General features: G+C 43.4%; 1 protein-coding gene across 1 annotated transcript in view; it reads left to right on the top strand.

The window, feature by feature from the left end:
* Positions 1-16,671, top strand: part of LOC117045136 — a 506,969-nt gene that overhangs the window by 120,214 nt on the left and 370,084 nt on the right. Inside the window, 1 exon segment of the mRNA XM_033145927.1 lies at positions 5,465-6,724. Within this exon segment, the coding sequence (XP_033001818.1) occupies positions 5,465-6,724 (1,260 nt within the window).

Raw genomic sequence — 16,671 nt, 5'->3', positions numbered from 1 at the left:
TGAATCTCAGGTAGTAGTAGCAGTGAGGATGGTGATGATGGCTTTAAAGTTCTCAGTTAGTTGCTCATGAGTAATCAGCAGAACTCCGTTGCTTCTTTTCAGTAGTTTCATTGTGCAAACTATTTACAGTGGAGAGCTAACAAGTTAACATCTGTCTCATCCATCAGCAGAATCCGGGAATGCCCCCTTCCAGTTCTTTCCCTAACATAAGAGTTTCGGGATATGGAACCCCCGCCTCCTTTCCTTGTGTGTGACAACTCTGCGCAATTGGGGTGACGGAAATGGCGTGCCTCCCTCTGCGCCAGGGGAGTGTTCGGTCTCCCATCTGGCTGGGTTGCCCCAGCCACTCTGGTCAGCTTCCAACACATATATAAACATGAAACAAAAATAATAATAATCTGATCCCATATAAAAAGAACATTAACTTTAAAATGAACAACTTATACTAGTGGCCAAAATGGGGGAAACCTTTTGTGAAAAGTGTATTTCTGAGGTTTGATGGGTCATAACACCACTTTTGTGTGGAGTAATACCATAAAATTTTATATCAATGGAAAGATAATTTAATAAAGAAGGTAAGGGAATAACTTTTATGAAGAAGTATTTATTAGAACAGCGGTCATAAAGAAAAAAATGTGAAACCTTTGGTAACCATTGTGGCCTTGCAACAGCTTGCTATGAATTGAACCAAGTTCTGCAGCTGTAATAACGTGAAACCAAGACTGAATTATTGCCTTTGTTAATTGGACTTTATTGCTGGGTTGCTTCTGACTTACAAGTTTATTTAGTTGCCTCCATAGACTTCTGAATGGGTTAAAGTCTGGGCTATTCCCAGGACGTTTCAGCAGTGGAATAGGATTGTCTTGAAAGCACCTTTTGCACACAGCAGCAACATAACATGGAGCTGAATACTTTTGAAATAGTAAATAAATAAATCTATAAATATATATAAACGCTTCAGTATCTGGGAAATGATCACCCACGGAACGTTTCAGTTTGGGGACAGGGTCTCCAGATGTCAGCTTAATCCCGGAGCCCTACCAGGACTTGGTGGACGTTTCCGGGAGAAAAGGGGCCAAGACTTTGCCTACCCATTGGACGTACGGCCACCCTATTGACTTGCAGCTGGGAGCGGAGACTCCTTTGGGCCGGATTTGTGCCTTGTCGGCTCCTGAACTTGGGCACCATTCTGCGGCAGCTCAATCCGATTGCCTACAAGTTGGAGCTTCCCCCCTCACTGAAGATCCACCCCGTGTTTCATGCGTCCCAGCTGAAACCTTGCCATGAGGAACCCGGGCCATGACCCTTGGACCGTGACTATGTACCTTGCCTCTTGGACTGCGTCTTCGTGCCTTGACCCTTGGACCGTGACCACTTACCTTGCCTCTTGGAGTGCTACTTTATGCCTAGATCCTCAGACTGAGACTTGAACTGCGTGCTTCCCGTCCCCTGGACCCCCGTTCCGTGGACACTCAGCCTGACCCACTTGCCTCTGGTCCTGACGTTCCTTGCTGTCCGCCCGGATCGTGACAGTAATACAGTGATACCTTGGTTTACAAACTTAATTTTTCCCAGAACAGGACTGCTCTTAAATCGAGGCACCACTGTAGTAATCATAATAATTTTTATTTATACCCTGCCCATCTGGCTGGGTTGCCCCAGTCACCCTGGGCGGCTTCCAAGACATATATAAACATGAAACATAAACAATAATAACCTGATTCCATATAAAAAGAACATTAACTTTAAAATGAAAAACTTATACTAGTGGCCAAAATTGTGGAAAACCTTTTGTGAAAAGTGTATTTCTGAGGTTTTATGGCTCACAACACCACTTCTGTGTGGAGTAATACCGTAAAATTATATACCAATGGAAAGATAAATTAATGAAGAAAGTAATGCAAGAACTTTTATGAAGGAGTATTTATTAGAACAGCAGTCATAAAGAAAAAATGTGAAACCTTTGGTAACCATTGGTAACTTTTAGCTTTAATTACGGCCTTACAACGCCTTCCCATGAAGTGAACCAAGTTTTTAGTTCTGCAGCTGTAATAATGTGAAACCAAGACTGCATTATTGCCTTTGTTAATTGGACTTTATTGGTGGGTTGCTTCTGACTAACAAGTTTATTTAGTCGGCTCCATAGATTTCTGATTGGGTTTGGGCCATTCCAGCAGTGGAATAGGATTATCTTGAAAGCACCTTTTGCACACAGCAGCAACATGACATGGAGCTGAATACTTTTTAAATAGTAAATAAATAAATATGGATGTTTCAGTATCTGGGAAAAGATCACCTGCAGAATGTTTCAGTTTGCGCTCAAATATTTCATGCATTCATGCATTTTGGGGGCATTTACATTACCATTAATGATGCAAATTCTGCCCACACCTTTTGCTGCCATACATCCCCAGATCCTCACACTATCTGGGTGTTTCACAGTCGGTGTAGTGCTAGTAGGATGTAAATCTTCTCTGATTGTTCCCCTTCTGTATTTCATGCCACCACTAACAAGCAAGGAGATTTGGGTCTCATCGCTCCAAATAACACTGTCCCATTGTTCCGCTGTCCAGTTAACATGGGTTTAATCTTTTCAACCTTTGCTAGAGAGATAACAATGGCTTTTTCCTTAGAATTCTAACATTTAGACCAGTCCTTGCACTCAACTTCACATTACATTGCGCCACGTCATCTTGCATGCACCCACATGATTTTCTCCTGTCATGTAGGGACATTCTCTCCATAGGTTTTCCCCAATCTTTCATCTGATTTCTTCATAACTGTAGCCTTGTTCACTTAATAGTACAATTTTACATCACTTTCTGGGTGTCCAGTCAACTCTTTGTGCCATTTCTATAATTTTATTATGCTTTACAACCTCACTAAATGAAAGAACACAAAAAACCAACCAACTTCATAGCAATCACATAACACACTGACAAAAGTCAACATGAACAAGTTGTGCTTCCTTTTTCTGGTTATTTGGGTATAACGTTTGATAGAATACTGGTAATTGAACAACCTTTGTTGAATTGCATTCTTGATTAAATTATCTTTCCATTGATTCCATTAATTTTATTATATTATTGAAAATTAAGAGGTGTTATGAACCATCAATACACTTTTTCCCAAACAGCTTCCACAATTTTAACCACTACTGGGTCATTCCATGAAAATGAGGGGGAAAATGTAATTTTTTTAAAAAAAATAATAATAATTTTTTTACATGTTAAGTTTGTGTACACATATCAAATTGTTTTGGCAACAAAAGAAATTATTCCCAGAATGCTTCATTCCAAGATGGTCACCACCTGAATGTAGCACATGTTGCAAATGAATTTGTTTCTTAAGTTAGACATACATTAAAGGTAAGATAAAATCTATTCAAACCATGTAAACAATTATTGTAATATATATACTGAAAGCTTAAAATGTCATCTTTTGATTGCAAATAGTCTATATTGCTCCAATTACATTTTTCATTGGTATTGATTGATTTTAATTATTGATGATGAAGCTGTAACGTGAGTTACCAAAACAAGTTATTTTTAGAATATCTTCCTGAATTGGAGCTTCAGAATTAAACTTTTCTGCATTTTCCTTCTAGGCAATAGATGCAATGTAATCATGTAAAAATTATAATTTTATGTTACAGTTTGTGCCCTACAAACACTATCAAAATGTGTAACGTGAGTTACCGCAATTATGGTAACTCACGTTACAGTGCTCAAATTTTGCATTCTAATTGCTCTCTTTTCGGAAAATTACTTTTCGGAAAATTACACCTGTGTGGCACAGGATGAAATTCAAAGTGCCCACTGGAAACAAAACCAAGTAAGCTTGTTTACTTGTTCAATGTGGTATAGTGGGAAGCACCACCCATTGGTTCTTACTTCTAACAACCTATCATTCAAAGGAGACAGTGGTATGTTACATAGATTTCATTTTGCAGCAGATTCCTGAAGAAGTTGACATAATTAGTGTATGGTCTGATGGACCGAGCTCACAATTTAAGAACAAATATGTTGTGGCTGCAATTGCTGCTCTTGAAGAAAAGCACCACAAGAAAATAAGGTGAAACTACTTTGCTACATCGCATCGCAAAGGCCCAGTTGATGGCATAGGAGGGACCATTAAGCGTCAAGTTTGGAATGCAGTGAGAGCAAGAAAGCAAATAGTTTTCAATGCCACTCAGTTTGTCACCACAGCAGCCAAAGTCTCTACGGTGAAAGTAGTGGAGATCACACCAGGCCAAATCATTAAAAGAAACGCCACGGTGAATACAATGAATATTTTCAAAAGTGCACAGCCAGTGAAGGCCATATCAAAGATGCACCATATTAAGATTCTGGAACACAAACCTATTTGCTCCATACTTTCTAAAAATAGTGATGCAGTAACTAAGCAGACCTATAAAGTGGGAGTTCTACCTTCATTTAGTTCTAACCTTCCTACTGTTGCAAGTTCAACAGTTCCTGCTGATATTAAGCTTGGATCTTGGGTAGAAGTGAGTTATGAGGGAAATGTTTTTTCCAGGAACTGTGAAAGACATTAAAATTGTTGAAGAGCAGCAGGAGTACAAAGTTAGTGCTATGAAAAGAATTGGAAATTTCTGGACATGGCCCATGCCTGCTGATGAAATATTTTACATCCGATCTAAAGTCATTGGTGTAATTTCCCCACCTACTATGGTTAATTCAAGAGGCTATTATAGATTCTAAACTGTCTCTAACATTCATGTTTAAATAAATATTTGTCAAAATTTCCTAAGTGACAAGAAAATAATTATTTACCTTCATAAAATTCCAATGCATGAAATTATTATTTGAAATGTAACGTGAGTTACCATATTATGGAACGTGAGTTACCATGAGAAAAGATATTCAATTAATAACCATTGAAATTTGAAATGCCTGACCACTATGCTATGAAAGGCAAGGTTTCTGTAATACTATTACCTAAAAGGTTTTTTTCTAAATTCCTTGTAAGAGGAGGAAAAAGAAAAAACGTGGGTACATAAAATTAAGCTGTCCAATTCATGTAACGTGAGTTACCACACAAAAATAATTTTTATTTTTAATATTTTGAACTTAATATGAAAAAGGTAATACGTTTTTATAATAACCAGGTATGTATTATATACACAATTATTTTATTCAAGATTGCTTCTCATTTACTATGTTTAGATATTACTTAATTGTTGTAATCATAAGTCAAATGTAACGTGAGTTACCATGGAATGACCCTACTATATATCAAACAAAGCAACATTCAACAACTCATCAGAGTCTAATAATAAATATGTTGGTTAATGATAAAAAAAAACAGGTAATGAACACACACCTAACTTCCTTCATTTCTTCTCCATTTGTTCCTGAGGCTCTAATCCCTTTTTGTCTCCATTGCAGATTGTGATAAATCGGAAATCAGGAACAAAGGTGACCACGAGAAAATCCCCAGAGAGGAGAAGCCACGTAAAAATTTGGAGTGTGGAGAAAGCTGCAGTCAGAACTCCCATTCCACTTCCCATCAACAAAATCTCATTGGAAAGAAACTCTATCAGTGCAAGGAATGTGGAAAGAGCTTCACTCAGAGATCCGCTCTCACTTCCCATCAAAGAATTCATACAGGGGAGAAACCATATCAGTGTGTGGAATGTGGAAAGTGCTTCTGGAAGAGTGGCGAACTCACTTCCCATCAAAGAATTCATACAGGGGAGAAAGCATATCAGTGTGTGGAATGTGGAAAGAGCTTCACTCGGAGCTCCCATCTCACTAAGCATCAAAGAATTCATACAGGGGAGAAACCCTATCAATGCTTCGAATGTGGAAAGAGCTTCTGGACAAGTGGCGAACTCACTTCCCATCAAAGAATTCATACAGGGGAGAAACCCTATCAATGCTTCGAATGTGGAATGAACTTCAGTCAGAGCTCCTCTCTCACTTCCCATCAAAGAATTCATACAGGGGACAAACCTTATCTGTGTGTGGAATGTGGAAAGAGCTTCAGGAGGAGTAGCGATCTCATTTCCCATCAAAGAATTCATACAGGCGACAAACCTTATCAGTGTGAGGAATGTGGAAAGAGCTTCAGGAAGAGCTCCAACCTCACTTCCCATCGAAGAATTCATACAGGGGAGAAACCATATCAGTGTGTGGAATGTGGAAAGAGCTTCACTAATAGCTCCTCTCTCACTAAGCATCGAAGAATTCATACAGGGGAGAAACCATATCAGTGTGTGGAATGTGGAAAGAGCTTCCCTAATAGCTCCTCTCTCACTTCCCATCAAAGAATTCATAGAGGGGAGAACCCCTATCAGTCTGTGGAATGTGGCAAGAGCTTCACTGATAGGTCCTCTCTCACTAAGCGTCAGAGAATTCATACAGGGGAAAAACCATATCAGTGTGTGGAATGTGGAAAGAGCTTCACTGATAGGTCCTCTCTCACTAAGCATCAGAGAATTCATACAGGGGAAAAACCATATTGGTGTGTGGAATGTGGAAAGAGTTTCAATCAGAGCTCCCATGTCATATCCCATCACAGAATTCATACAGGGGAGAAACCCTATCATTGTGTGGAATGTGGAAAGAGCTTTATTCAGAGCTCCTCTCTCACTTCCCATCAAAGAATTCATAGAGGGGAGAAACCCTATCAGTGTGTGGAATGTGGAAAGAGGTACTGTCAGCGCTCCAAACTCACTTCCCATCAAAGAATCCATACAAAGGTTGAAAAAACCATTATATAGCTTTAGGAGCCAGGCAAATCAGCACCTTTTTAACCAGACCTTTGGCTGATTGACATCTATTGCCCTTTTAAAATGTGGTGTTTTGTGTTCTTATGTGGTGTAACCATCCTGAGACCTGTGGGTGTAGGGAATAGGTGCCAACTCTTAAAGGCCTAGGGGTCTATACCCCTCCCTCCCCGCAATAAAATATTTGAGGAGGCCACCCCCTCCATTTTTTGTGTGTTTTCCCCCCAAACACAAGCTTTTATTCTTCCGCAGCTTGCCTTACAACTTCTCTTTCAATTTGGCCTCTTAAAAAATATAAAAAATTAACGCACAAAGGTCATGAGGAAAACAAAACACAGCAAAACACAAATGTGGACAGTTCCTGTCAGGTTTTCTGGTCATCATACATTTAACTGTTCACCAGGAAGCTTTCTGATCCTGGGTGCCTCGCCCTCAGCTATAAGGGAATTTTCCATTGTCTGGAAAAAGGGGAGTTTTGGTTTCGCTTTCCCCTGGATGCTGTGTTGCTGTGCTGTTGCTTTTGATGTATGAGTGAGAACGCTGCAGACATGCGGCTCGAGTCTTTAGGGCATTTGTTTGTGCTACTTAAAATAAAGTTCTATTAGTCAAGTAGAACTGGTGTCCAGCTGATTTATTTTAAGACACCACTGAAGAGGCAGACCTAAAAAGCCATCGTAACCCTGTGGTAATTCTGCTACTGAAGACAGGTTTTAAACACGCAGCCTGAGATAGGAGCATGACTGGACGGCCATTAGATGTCCGGATGGATCGTAAAGCTGATTGATTACAGCTCCAGGCAGCAGCACTACTTGGCTCAAAAGGTTTTATAGAAAGAGCTTCAGGAAGAGGGGCTATCTCACTTCCCATCAAAGAATCCATACAAAGGTCGGAAAACCATTATACAGCTTTAGGAGCCAGGCAAATCTGCACCTTTTTAACCAGGCCTTTGCCTGATTGACATCTAATGCCCTTTCAAAATGTGGTGTTTTGTGTTTTTATGTGGTGTTTTTAAGTTGTAACCATCCTGAGACTTGTGGGTGTAGGGAATAGGCGCCATGAAATATTTGAGGAGGCCACTCCCCAGTTTGTGTGTTTGTGTGTTTTTCAAACACAACCTTTTATTCTTCCAAAACTTGTCATATATTTTCTTTCAGTTTGCTCTCTAATATATATATAATGCACAAAGGTCATGAGGAAAACAAGATACCAGAAAATACAAACATGGACAGGTTCCATCTTCGCAGGCCAAACGCAACAGTTGCTTTAAAGCAGGGTTTCCCAAACTTGGGTCCCCAGCAGCTCCCAGATTATATTTCACACCATCCCTTCCCATTGGTCCTGTTGCTAGGGATGATGGGAGTTGTAGTCCAAAAACAGCTGGAGACCCAAGTTTGCTTTAAAGGGAAAGTGGGCTGGCCCTGTGACACCCTCTGCTTGCCAAAAGCACTGCAACAGAATCTGAACCACTCTTAGTACTGCTAATTGGAATTTATAGGTCGCAAAACTGAAGTTTGATTGGCACTTCAACGTCTAGGGAGCTTCTAGGTGCTTTCTCCACCACCTAGAATACTCACAGAATTGTGATTTCTACTGGCAACACACACAGGAGAACACATGAATGACAAACCTGGAAAGGGCCACAACAAATGGACATCCGGTGTGAAGAAGTAACTTTTCCCACTGCTGAACAATGCCACATGTAGAGGAGATAAAATGCTAGAAGTGCTCTCCGGGGCAAGGAGAGCTGCTGGGAAATTGAACTACGGGCTCAAAATATTACTTTTTTAAAAAGTTGTTCCTATTATAGACATTGCCATTCAAATGGTGTGCATGCATCATGGGATTGATTGTGCAAGGCGGGCCTTACCTGCCCCCCTCCCCAATATTTTATTCATGTCTGCACCACTGGGTCGGGCCGTTTACAAATTAAACAAATACGTACATTGCCTTCCTTTGCACATGTTCCTTGCCAATATCCTTATTTATTATCATTTTTTAAAATTATGTGCCCTTCACCTGAAGATATCACAGCATAAATACACAGATTGAAAGCATGGCTTTCTCAAAAACAAGTAAAACCAGAGAAATCTCTCCTCTGCTTTTTTTTAAGGAATTACAAGCTTTGTTGATCAGGGGACTGCTGTGGAAATGGGGCATCTTGATTTCAGTAAGGCTTTAGACAGAGTCCTCTCTGATATTTATGTGTCGTCTCTAAACTAGCTAACTAGCTAAAATGCCCATCCAAGCCTAACTCTGACCCCAACCCCAACCCCAGCCCTAAGCCTAACCACAACTACCCCTCTGTGTACAGAATGTATAGAAAATATAGACAAATGTGCACAAAATTAAATTGTAAAATAAAAAATACTAAAATAAAGGATAAAAAAATAAAGTGTTAAAATAAAAAAGGAAAAGAATTAAATAAAAATAAACAAAATAAAATACAGTGGTATCTCAGGTTACAGACGCTTCAGGTTACAGACTGCTAACCCAGGAATCGTACCTCGGGTTAAGAACTTTGCTTCAGGATGAGAACAGAAATCGCGTGGCGGCAGCGGGAGGCCCCATTCCCATTAGCTAAAGTGGTGCCTCAGGTTAAGAACAGTTTCAGGTTAAGACCAGACCTCCAGAATGAATTAAGTTCTTAACCCGAGGTACCACTGTCAAAGTATTTAATGAAAAAGGAAGCAAAATAAGAAACTGAGAAAATAACAATAAACCTAACTCCTTTCCTAATCTCCGCCAACCTCCACTTGCCTCATTACTAACCCACAATGGCCGCCTGCATGTCGGTGGCTTAAAGGAGAAGCAAGAGAGGTCACAAAGGAGGACCGGTCCTTGTCACCGTGGCAACCCCCCCCCCCACACACACACCTGGACCTGGGCACTCCTGATGCTCCTCTGTCAGCTCCTCTGTCACTCCTGTTGCTCTGTCACCTGCTGTTCTGCCTTCAGCTGGGCTGCATCTTCCTTTCAAATCCTTCTTCCTGCAAAGGGAGACCACCCCCACATCCGCCCAGGCAGGCTAGGGGTCTCCATAGCGTAAGATAGGACAATCTGCTTATGTCTCCGTTCCCCCCTCCCGAAACCCTGGAAAGCTGCTGCCGGTCATTGCAAGTTTTGCTGAGGTAGATGGGTCACAGGAGTGAATGTCCAAGGCCTTACACCTAACCCTAAACCTAACCCGGAGGGGAAAGTGGGCTTGGAATGTCCTGGCCAAAGATGGGGGTGGGAATATGAAAGTGGTTCTATTACTAAAGAGTATGACTGGATATCTCCAGTTTGGGGGGTGTCAGGGGGGCAGTGGACCTTCAAATGCTCTCCATTTTGGTTGGCCCTGCTGATGTTGGATCTCCAAGGATAGGAGGCCCAACGCATTGGAGGAGCCAGAAGTTGGGAAGTTGCTTCTGACATCAAATCTCTTGTCTCCAGCATAGGAGGAGTTGATCTGATTTGTCCTAGGGGCCTTTCGGATTGCATGCCAAGTGCCTTAATTTTTACACAAACAATCATTCTGAACATATTACATGTTGATATCCTGCCTTTCTCCCTGAGAGGGACTCAAGGCAGCTTCCACTTCAGATAGAAACAGCTAAGCACATGGGGAAAGCGTAATAATTTAAGAAACCATTATATATTAATATAATTCATAGATATATCTGGTATATTGGAAGCATATAGGATAAAAACAGGATAGAATATTTCAGAGTTCCCCTCTACATATGTGGAATTATTTTTATGTACTTTATACTAATGTTTTAAGTGAAGCAATAAATGAGAAAGAAAAATAGTATCTTTTCAGACTGATTGATTGCAATGGTTTGGCTTTCTGCCAAATAGCCCTGGAGAAGAGGGAGGGGAGGAGCTCAGCTGCGCAGGATTCACAGGTAGATCTGCTGACCTTTCAAAGCTCAGGGCACAGAAATGGCTCCTCTTTCTTTAAGGGCCCCACAGACCTCATGGGACACCGGAGCAGATTCCCTTGTTTCTTCTTTCCTTATTCGCAGGAGGGCTGTTGATAAATACACCCTTCATACTTAGTTATGTATTCGGAAAACAAGCACAAATTGGATTCCACGGGTCAAAGGCACTCATCCCTTTGCTGCAGCTCCTGCAGCCCAGCTCATCCTTTGGGGATTCTGAGGAGGACACTCAAGGGGTCAGCAAAGGTGGGGGTGGAGGGGGGGGCACGTGGCTTGCCAGTAGTACATGTGAAGAGGATCTAGGGGACTGAATGGACCACAAGCTAAACATTCCTTGGCGGTTTCTAAGCAGAGATTGGATGGCCATCTGCCAGGGAAGCTTTATTTATTTATTTTTTTTAAAAAATATTTTTTATTATATATTCCAATTAACCAAATTATCTCCAACAAATACATGCAAATACATACATATAAATCCACTTATATCTTCGCTCTGCCGAGCTACGACTTCCCTCCCTCACGTCAGCGTGTTTTCTAGTCCAATCTAAATGCACAGTTTCTTACTTAAATCCATCAAACAATGTCATAGGTTTATTCCAGTCCCACTAGTGTCTTCAAACTTCCACGATTCAACCTTATATATTCCACAAACTTACTCCAATCCCTTTGGAATTTTGAGTCATCCTGGTTTCGGACCTTGCCAGTCAGTTTTGCAAGTTCCGCATGGTCCATCATCTTCGTCTTGCCACTCCTCAATCGTCGGTATTTCCTGTAATTTCCACTTTGGGGCTAAGAGTATTCTCGCTGCAGTTGTTGCATACATAAACAATCTTTGGTCCTTTTTCGCAATCTCTTCACCCAATCTGCCTGGGAAGCTTTAGCTGAGATTCCTGCACTGCTGGGGGTTGGAATAGATGACCCTCGAAACCCCTCCTATCTCTACACTCCTGAAATCGAGGAGGAGGTTCCTTGCCTCCTGCAAAGCCCATTTCTCTGCAAGCTGTTCCTCCGATTTCTGGCCAATGGAGGGAGATGCTCAGAGTCCAACCAAGAGCCTCACCCCCAAAAGGATATCTGGGCATTGGCGTAGCCCCCCTAAATCCATAAAAAAGAATACAAGGTTCTGAGTTATGTATTGGGTTTAAATTTCCTGAATATTTAATATTCTGACAAGCGAGAGAGGACTGAGCTGGGAGGACTGGGCTCTGCAAGGGTTAAAGGGAACCGAGCTCCCTTCCTAGAGAGGACAGGAAGCAAGAGGGGGCCAGGTCCTCCAGAGCCAAGGCCCCTCCCTCCCCAGTCCTCTCCTGCAAGGGCTGCATGGCTGTCCCCTCCTGGGATCTGGTGAGTCTCCTCTCCCCCCCCCCCAGAAGGTGCAGTGGGGAGGCGGTGGGGGTCCTAGGGCTGCAGCAGGGGAGGAGGCCAGCCTGGGGCGCCTGATCTGCTCATGCAGGGGGAGGAGAGGGTCCTGCCAGGGAGGGGCGAGGTCTGCAACGCTCTCCTTCCTGGAGATCACAGGATCCCAAACTCATTTGGCCTTTCAGAATGAAATGACTCCCAGGAAATCTCCCTTCTTTAAACAAAGGAGTCCCTAGGACTTTAACTCTGTGTGACATCGCTCAACGTCATAGCACAACACAGGAAACGTGCAAATGGTTTTCCAAAGCTGGAGGAAGAAGTGGACTAGCGCCCCCCCCAAAACCCCCACGTGGAGGAAGGAAGTTAAAGTGGGAGAGAAAGGCCAGGAATAAAGAGAGGGATCCCAGCCCATAGTCTGGCTGCTGCATTGCAGACCAGTTTCTCAGTGTCTCCAAGGGCAGCTCCACACGGAGGCCGGTGCAGCAATCCCCTCGCACCCAGAGCAGGGCACCCCAGGACCACATCCTCTCTGTCCCAAAGGGATTGTTGCTGGTAAAGCAGCCAGAAATGGACGCTGCTACTCACTGAGTCTCCAGGGACCTTGGCATCAATGGCTGTGTGTATTAAGTTATCTAATGGAATAATAATCATAATTAATAAATTACCCGCCTAAATTTCAAGGTAGATGTCTTTGGACCCGCCCACTTGGCCCTCAGGGGGTTGAGCAGATACATACCAGTCCCTCGGAGAAAAGAAAAAGGGACCCCACCCCAGGAGTCTGTCTTGAGAGCGGCAGAGAGTCCAAGTGCAAGAAAAGGAGACGGAAGCAGGGGAGTGGGGTGGGGTGGGGATGGGGAGCAGCTCCTGAGGACCCCCGGGTGAGGACCTCCACTAAAGCCAAGCATCCATTTTTCACAAGATACAAACGATTCCCTTGTCAGTCGTTTCTGACGTCATGCATTGACTGGAAGGCAGCAGAAACCAGGTTGATTAATCTCACAGAAATCCCTTCAGTTGTTTCTACATTTTGCGTTGCTAGAAGGCTAGAGACTTATTTCTTCTCCTCTTCCTCCTCCTCTTTCTTTTCAAAAAGATAGCTCATGGTCTGGGATGCGGTGTAGTCCAGCCCTGGTTCCCTCCAAGACTCACCCATGCTTGCTCAGGGAACCATTTCCCCCCCTGTCCTACGAATTCTTTAACAGAACAATTGAATTTGCTTTGTATGATATCCTAGAGCGTCTTATTCAGACAGACATAACTTGGCAGAAGACCAAAGGGTTCCTTCCAATCTCTCAGAGGCTTCCAGAGAGCACAGATGGATGAGCGAGACTCAGCTGGCCCTGGAACAGGAAGAGGCCATGCCAGCCAAACAGGGAGCAGTGGGGGATTCTGGGAAAACCCAGTGCAGAAGATCCTGGGTGAGGAGGACACACTCTGCTCAGAGGTGCAGAGCTGGCAGTTGAGGCAGTTCTGCTGCCAGGAGGCCAAAGGACCCCGAGAGGTTTGCAGCCGACTCTACCAATTTTGCCACCAGTGGCTGAAGCCGGAAAGGCACACAAAAGCTGAGATGCTGGACCTGGTGATCTTGGAGCAGTTCCTGGCTGTCCTTCCCCCGGAGATGGAGAGCTGGGTGAGGGAATGTGGAGCGGAGACCAGTTCCCAGGCGGTGGCCCTGGCCGAAGGTTTTCTCCTGAGTCAGGCGGAGGAGAGAAAGCAGGTGAGAGAGACTTTCCTCTGGATACTCCAAAGGGGCTCCAAACAAGACAGAGAACATCCCATAATGGTCTGCTGATGGCCCATCCGTTTTCTGGAAAAGCATCCATGGAATGAGATCTCACACCCTTCAAGTCTTTGTCATTCTCTTCCTAATATTTCTCACCATTCTCTGTTTTGAATCCTTGTTTCTTTTTCAGGGAAAGCATCATTTTGCAGAAATGGACCTGGATTCCTGTGAGGCAGAGAGGCCTCCGTTGGACACCAGAGAGAGGCCACTGCGTAAGGAGGAAGGTGGATTTTCTTCCTTTGGTCTCATTCTGTTGGTTTTCCAACTCATATGAGGGTTCTTTTCATATTGTCTTGGGCGGAGACAGTTGGGAACAAGGGTCCAGGGGAGGGGAGATGTATTTCTGCACAACAAATATATGAAATGGGCACAAACGTCCAAATGCTCTCTGCAGGTAAGCTTTCTCAAAGGCCCATCTGTAGTTAGAGATGCCCTGTTTCACCTGTGAGAGAAGCAGGCACTCCTGGCATCCTGTTTACCTTTTCTCTCTTGCAGGTGACAGAATGATGCCTCCTGATCCGTCTTTTCATGGGGGCAGAAGGGAAGCAGCGGCTGTGAAGCCAGATCAGGTCAGGGGAAGCTGCCTTGTGGGGACAGAGGCCGAGGGCTGGAGCAATGTCATGGACTGGTTGGGCACAGAGGAATGGTGGGAGGAAGCAGCTGGGGAACCAGGAAGGGAAGATGGCTCAGAGTCCAAGAAGTAGAGGTAGAAGAAGGATGGGCGGTGAGAGGGAAAAGAGGGAGAAGCCTGGGAAGAGAAGGTGTCAGAAGCTGAAGGTTTAACAGGGCTTTGTGAGCTGGGAGACTCTGTGGCAGAATGCAGTGCAGAATCAGAGGCAGAAGAGGAAGGAGGTGAGTGGGAGGAGGGAGGTTGAGAGGCTGAGCTGAGTCAGGATAAGGTGGAGCCACCGGTGTCTCTCTCTCCTTTTGCCGGAAGCCACCCAGTGCCCAGATCCCCAGCCCCCACACAGTCAAGCCGGCAAGGAAGGAGGCACGACGCTTCCGACGCCCCAATTGCGTAAAGGGGTAAAACGTAAGGAGGTTAGGAGAAGATTTAGGGTACTAAAGTTCTTTTCCTGGGGGCACTCTCAAAGGGCGCCACTTATGGAATCAGGGACCAACTGAAACGGTCATGGGTTTTGGAGCTCTGCACTGTACATATTTGAACTATTAAAACTATAAATAGAAGGAACAGAGTCTTGCCTCGTTACTCACGAGAAACCACCACAGAAACCTTACAATAGGCTTATTTTATTTCTAGATTGATCACTGAATGCTCCCATGAACCCCCTGAATTTGACTCTAGGGCATTGAGAGGGAACTCTCCAGAACAGCTAACGAGGAGAGGAGAAAGGGGATCCTTCCATCAGGGAAACTGGAATGCTTGCGTAGGCAGAATGACTTGGAAAACACAAGGTGGAATACCACCTATTTGCACAAAGATGAACACCCATAATTAAACACAGAATAAAATAAGCATCCATCAATAAAATGTGCAGCAAAGCATTCCCATTTGAAACAACACCGCAATTTACAGGAAGGAAACGACAGAGCATTGTGTAGCAGATCATATTGATGCTGTCTCAGAGGAGGTCATTTCCCTTTTTCTTTTAGGGTCCAGTATGCTTTGAAGATGTCGCTGTTCATTTCACGGACGAGGAGTGGGCGTTGCTGGATCCTGACCAGAGAGCTCTGCATAAGGACGTCATGGAGGAGAATTGTGGGATCATGGCCTCTCTTGGTAAGGCTCCCTGTGGGATCGTCCTATCTGCCTGGAAATTCAAAAAATACCTTTATGTGACCAACCTCATATATTTTCACAGAACTCGCAGTTTTTTCTTTGAACAATCTTCCTCAAATTATTCCTTTTTCTCCCACGGTTGGGCTAGTCTGAACTGCCCAGGCCATCTTAAATGTCAGCTTCAGAATTGTTAGGAGAGATAAGTAGCTTCAGGTTTTCTGTTTTTGTTTTTGCTCCTGTCTGTCTTGGGTTGACCAAAGAGATGACTGACCTTGGAGATGGAGGGGATGCCATGACTGGGCCAAACAAAATTCATCCCAGAGAAGAGCCAGGCTTATTGAATCTCAGGTAGTAGAAGCAGTGAGGATGATGATGATGGTTGTAAAGTTCTGAGGTGGTTGCTCATGAGTAATCAGCAGAACTCCGTTGCTTCTTTTCAGTAGTTTCATTGTGCAAACTATTTACAGTGCAGAGCTAACAAGTTCACGTCTGTCTCATCCATCAGCAGCATCTGGGAATGCCCCCTTCCAGTTCTTTCCCCAACATAAGTTTCGGGATATGGAACCCCCGCCTCCTTTCCCTGTGTGTGACCCCTCTGCGCAATTGGGGTGACGGAAATGGCGTCCCTCCCTCTGCGCCAGGAGAGTGTTGGGTCTCCCATCTGGCTGGGTTGCCCCTGCCACTCTGGTCAGCTTCCAACACATATATTAACATGAAACAAAAATAATAATAATCTGATCCCATATAAAAAGAACATTAACTTTAAAATGAACAACTTATACTAGTGGCCAAAATGTCGAAAACCTTTTGTGAAAAGTGTATTTCTGAGGTTGGATGGCTCATAACACCACTTCTGTGTGGAGTAATACTGTAAAATTATATATCAATGGAAAGATAAATTAAAGAAGAAAGTAATGCAAGAACTTTTATGAAGGAGTATTTATTAGAACAGCAGTCATAAAGAAAAAATGTGAAACCTTTGGTAATCTTTGGTAACCTTTAGCTTTAATTAACCTTACAACGCTTTCCCATGAAGTGTACCACGTTTTTAGTTCTGCAGCTGTAATAATGTGAAACCAAGACTACATTATTTCGTTTGTTAATTGGTCTTTAT

Source organism: Lacerta agilis, chromosome 4, assembly GCF_009819535.1.
Source record: "Lacerta agilis isolate rLacAgi1 chromosome 4, rLacAgi1.pri, whole genome shotgun sequence".
In the NCBI taxonomy this organism is placed as follows: domain Eukaryota; kingdom Metazoa; phylum Chordata; class Lepidosauria; order Squamata; family Lacertidae; genus Lacerta; species Lacerta agilis.
This window is presented reverse-complemented; position numbering and strand designations above follow the sequence as displayed.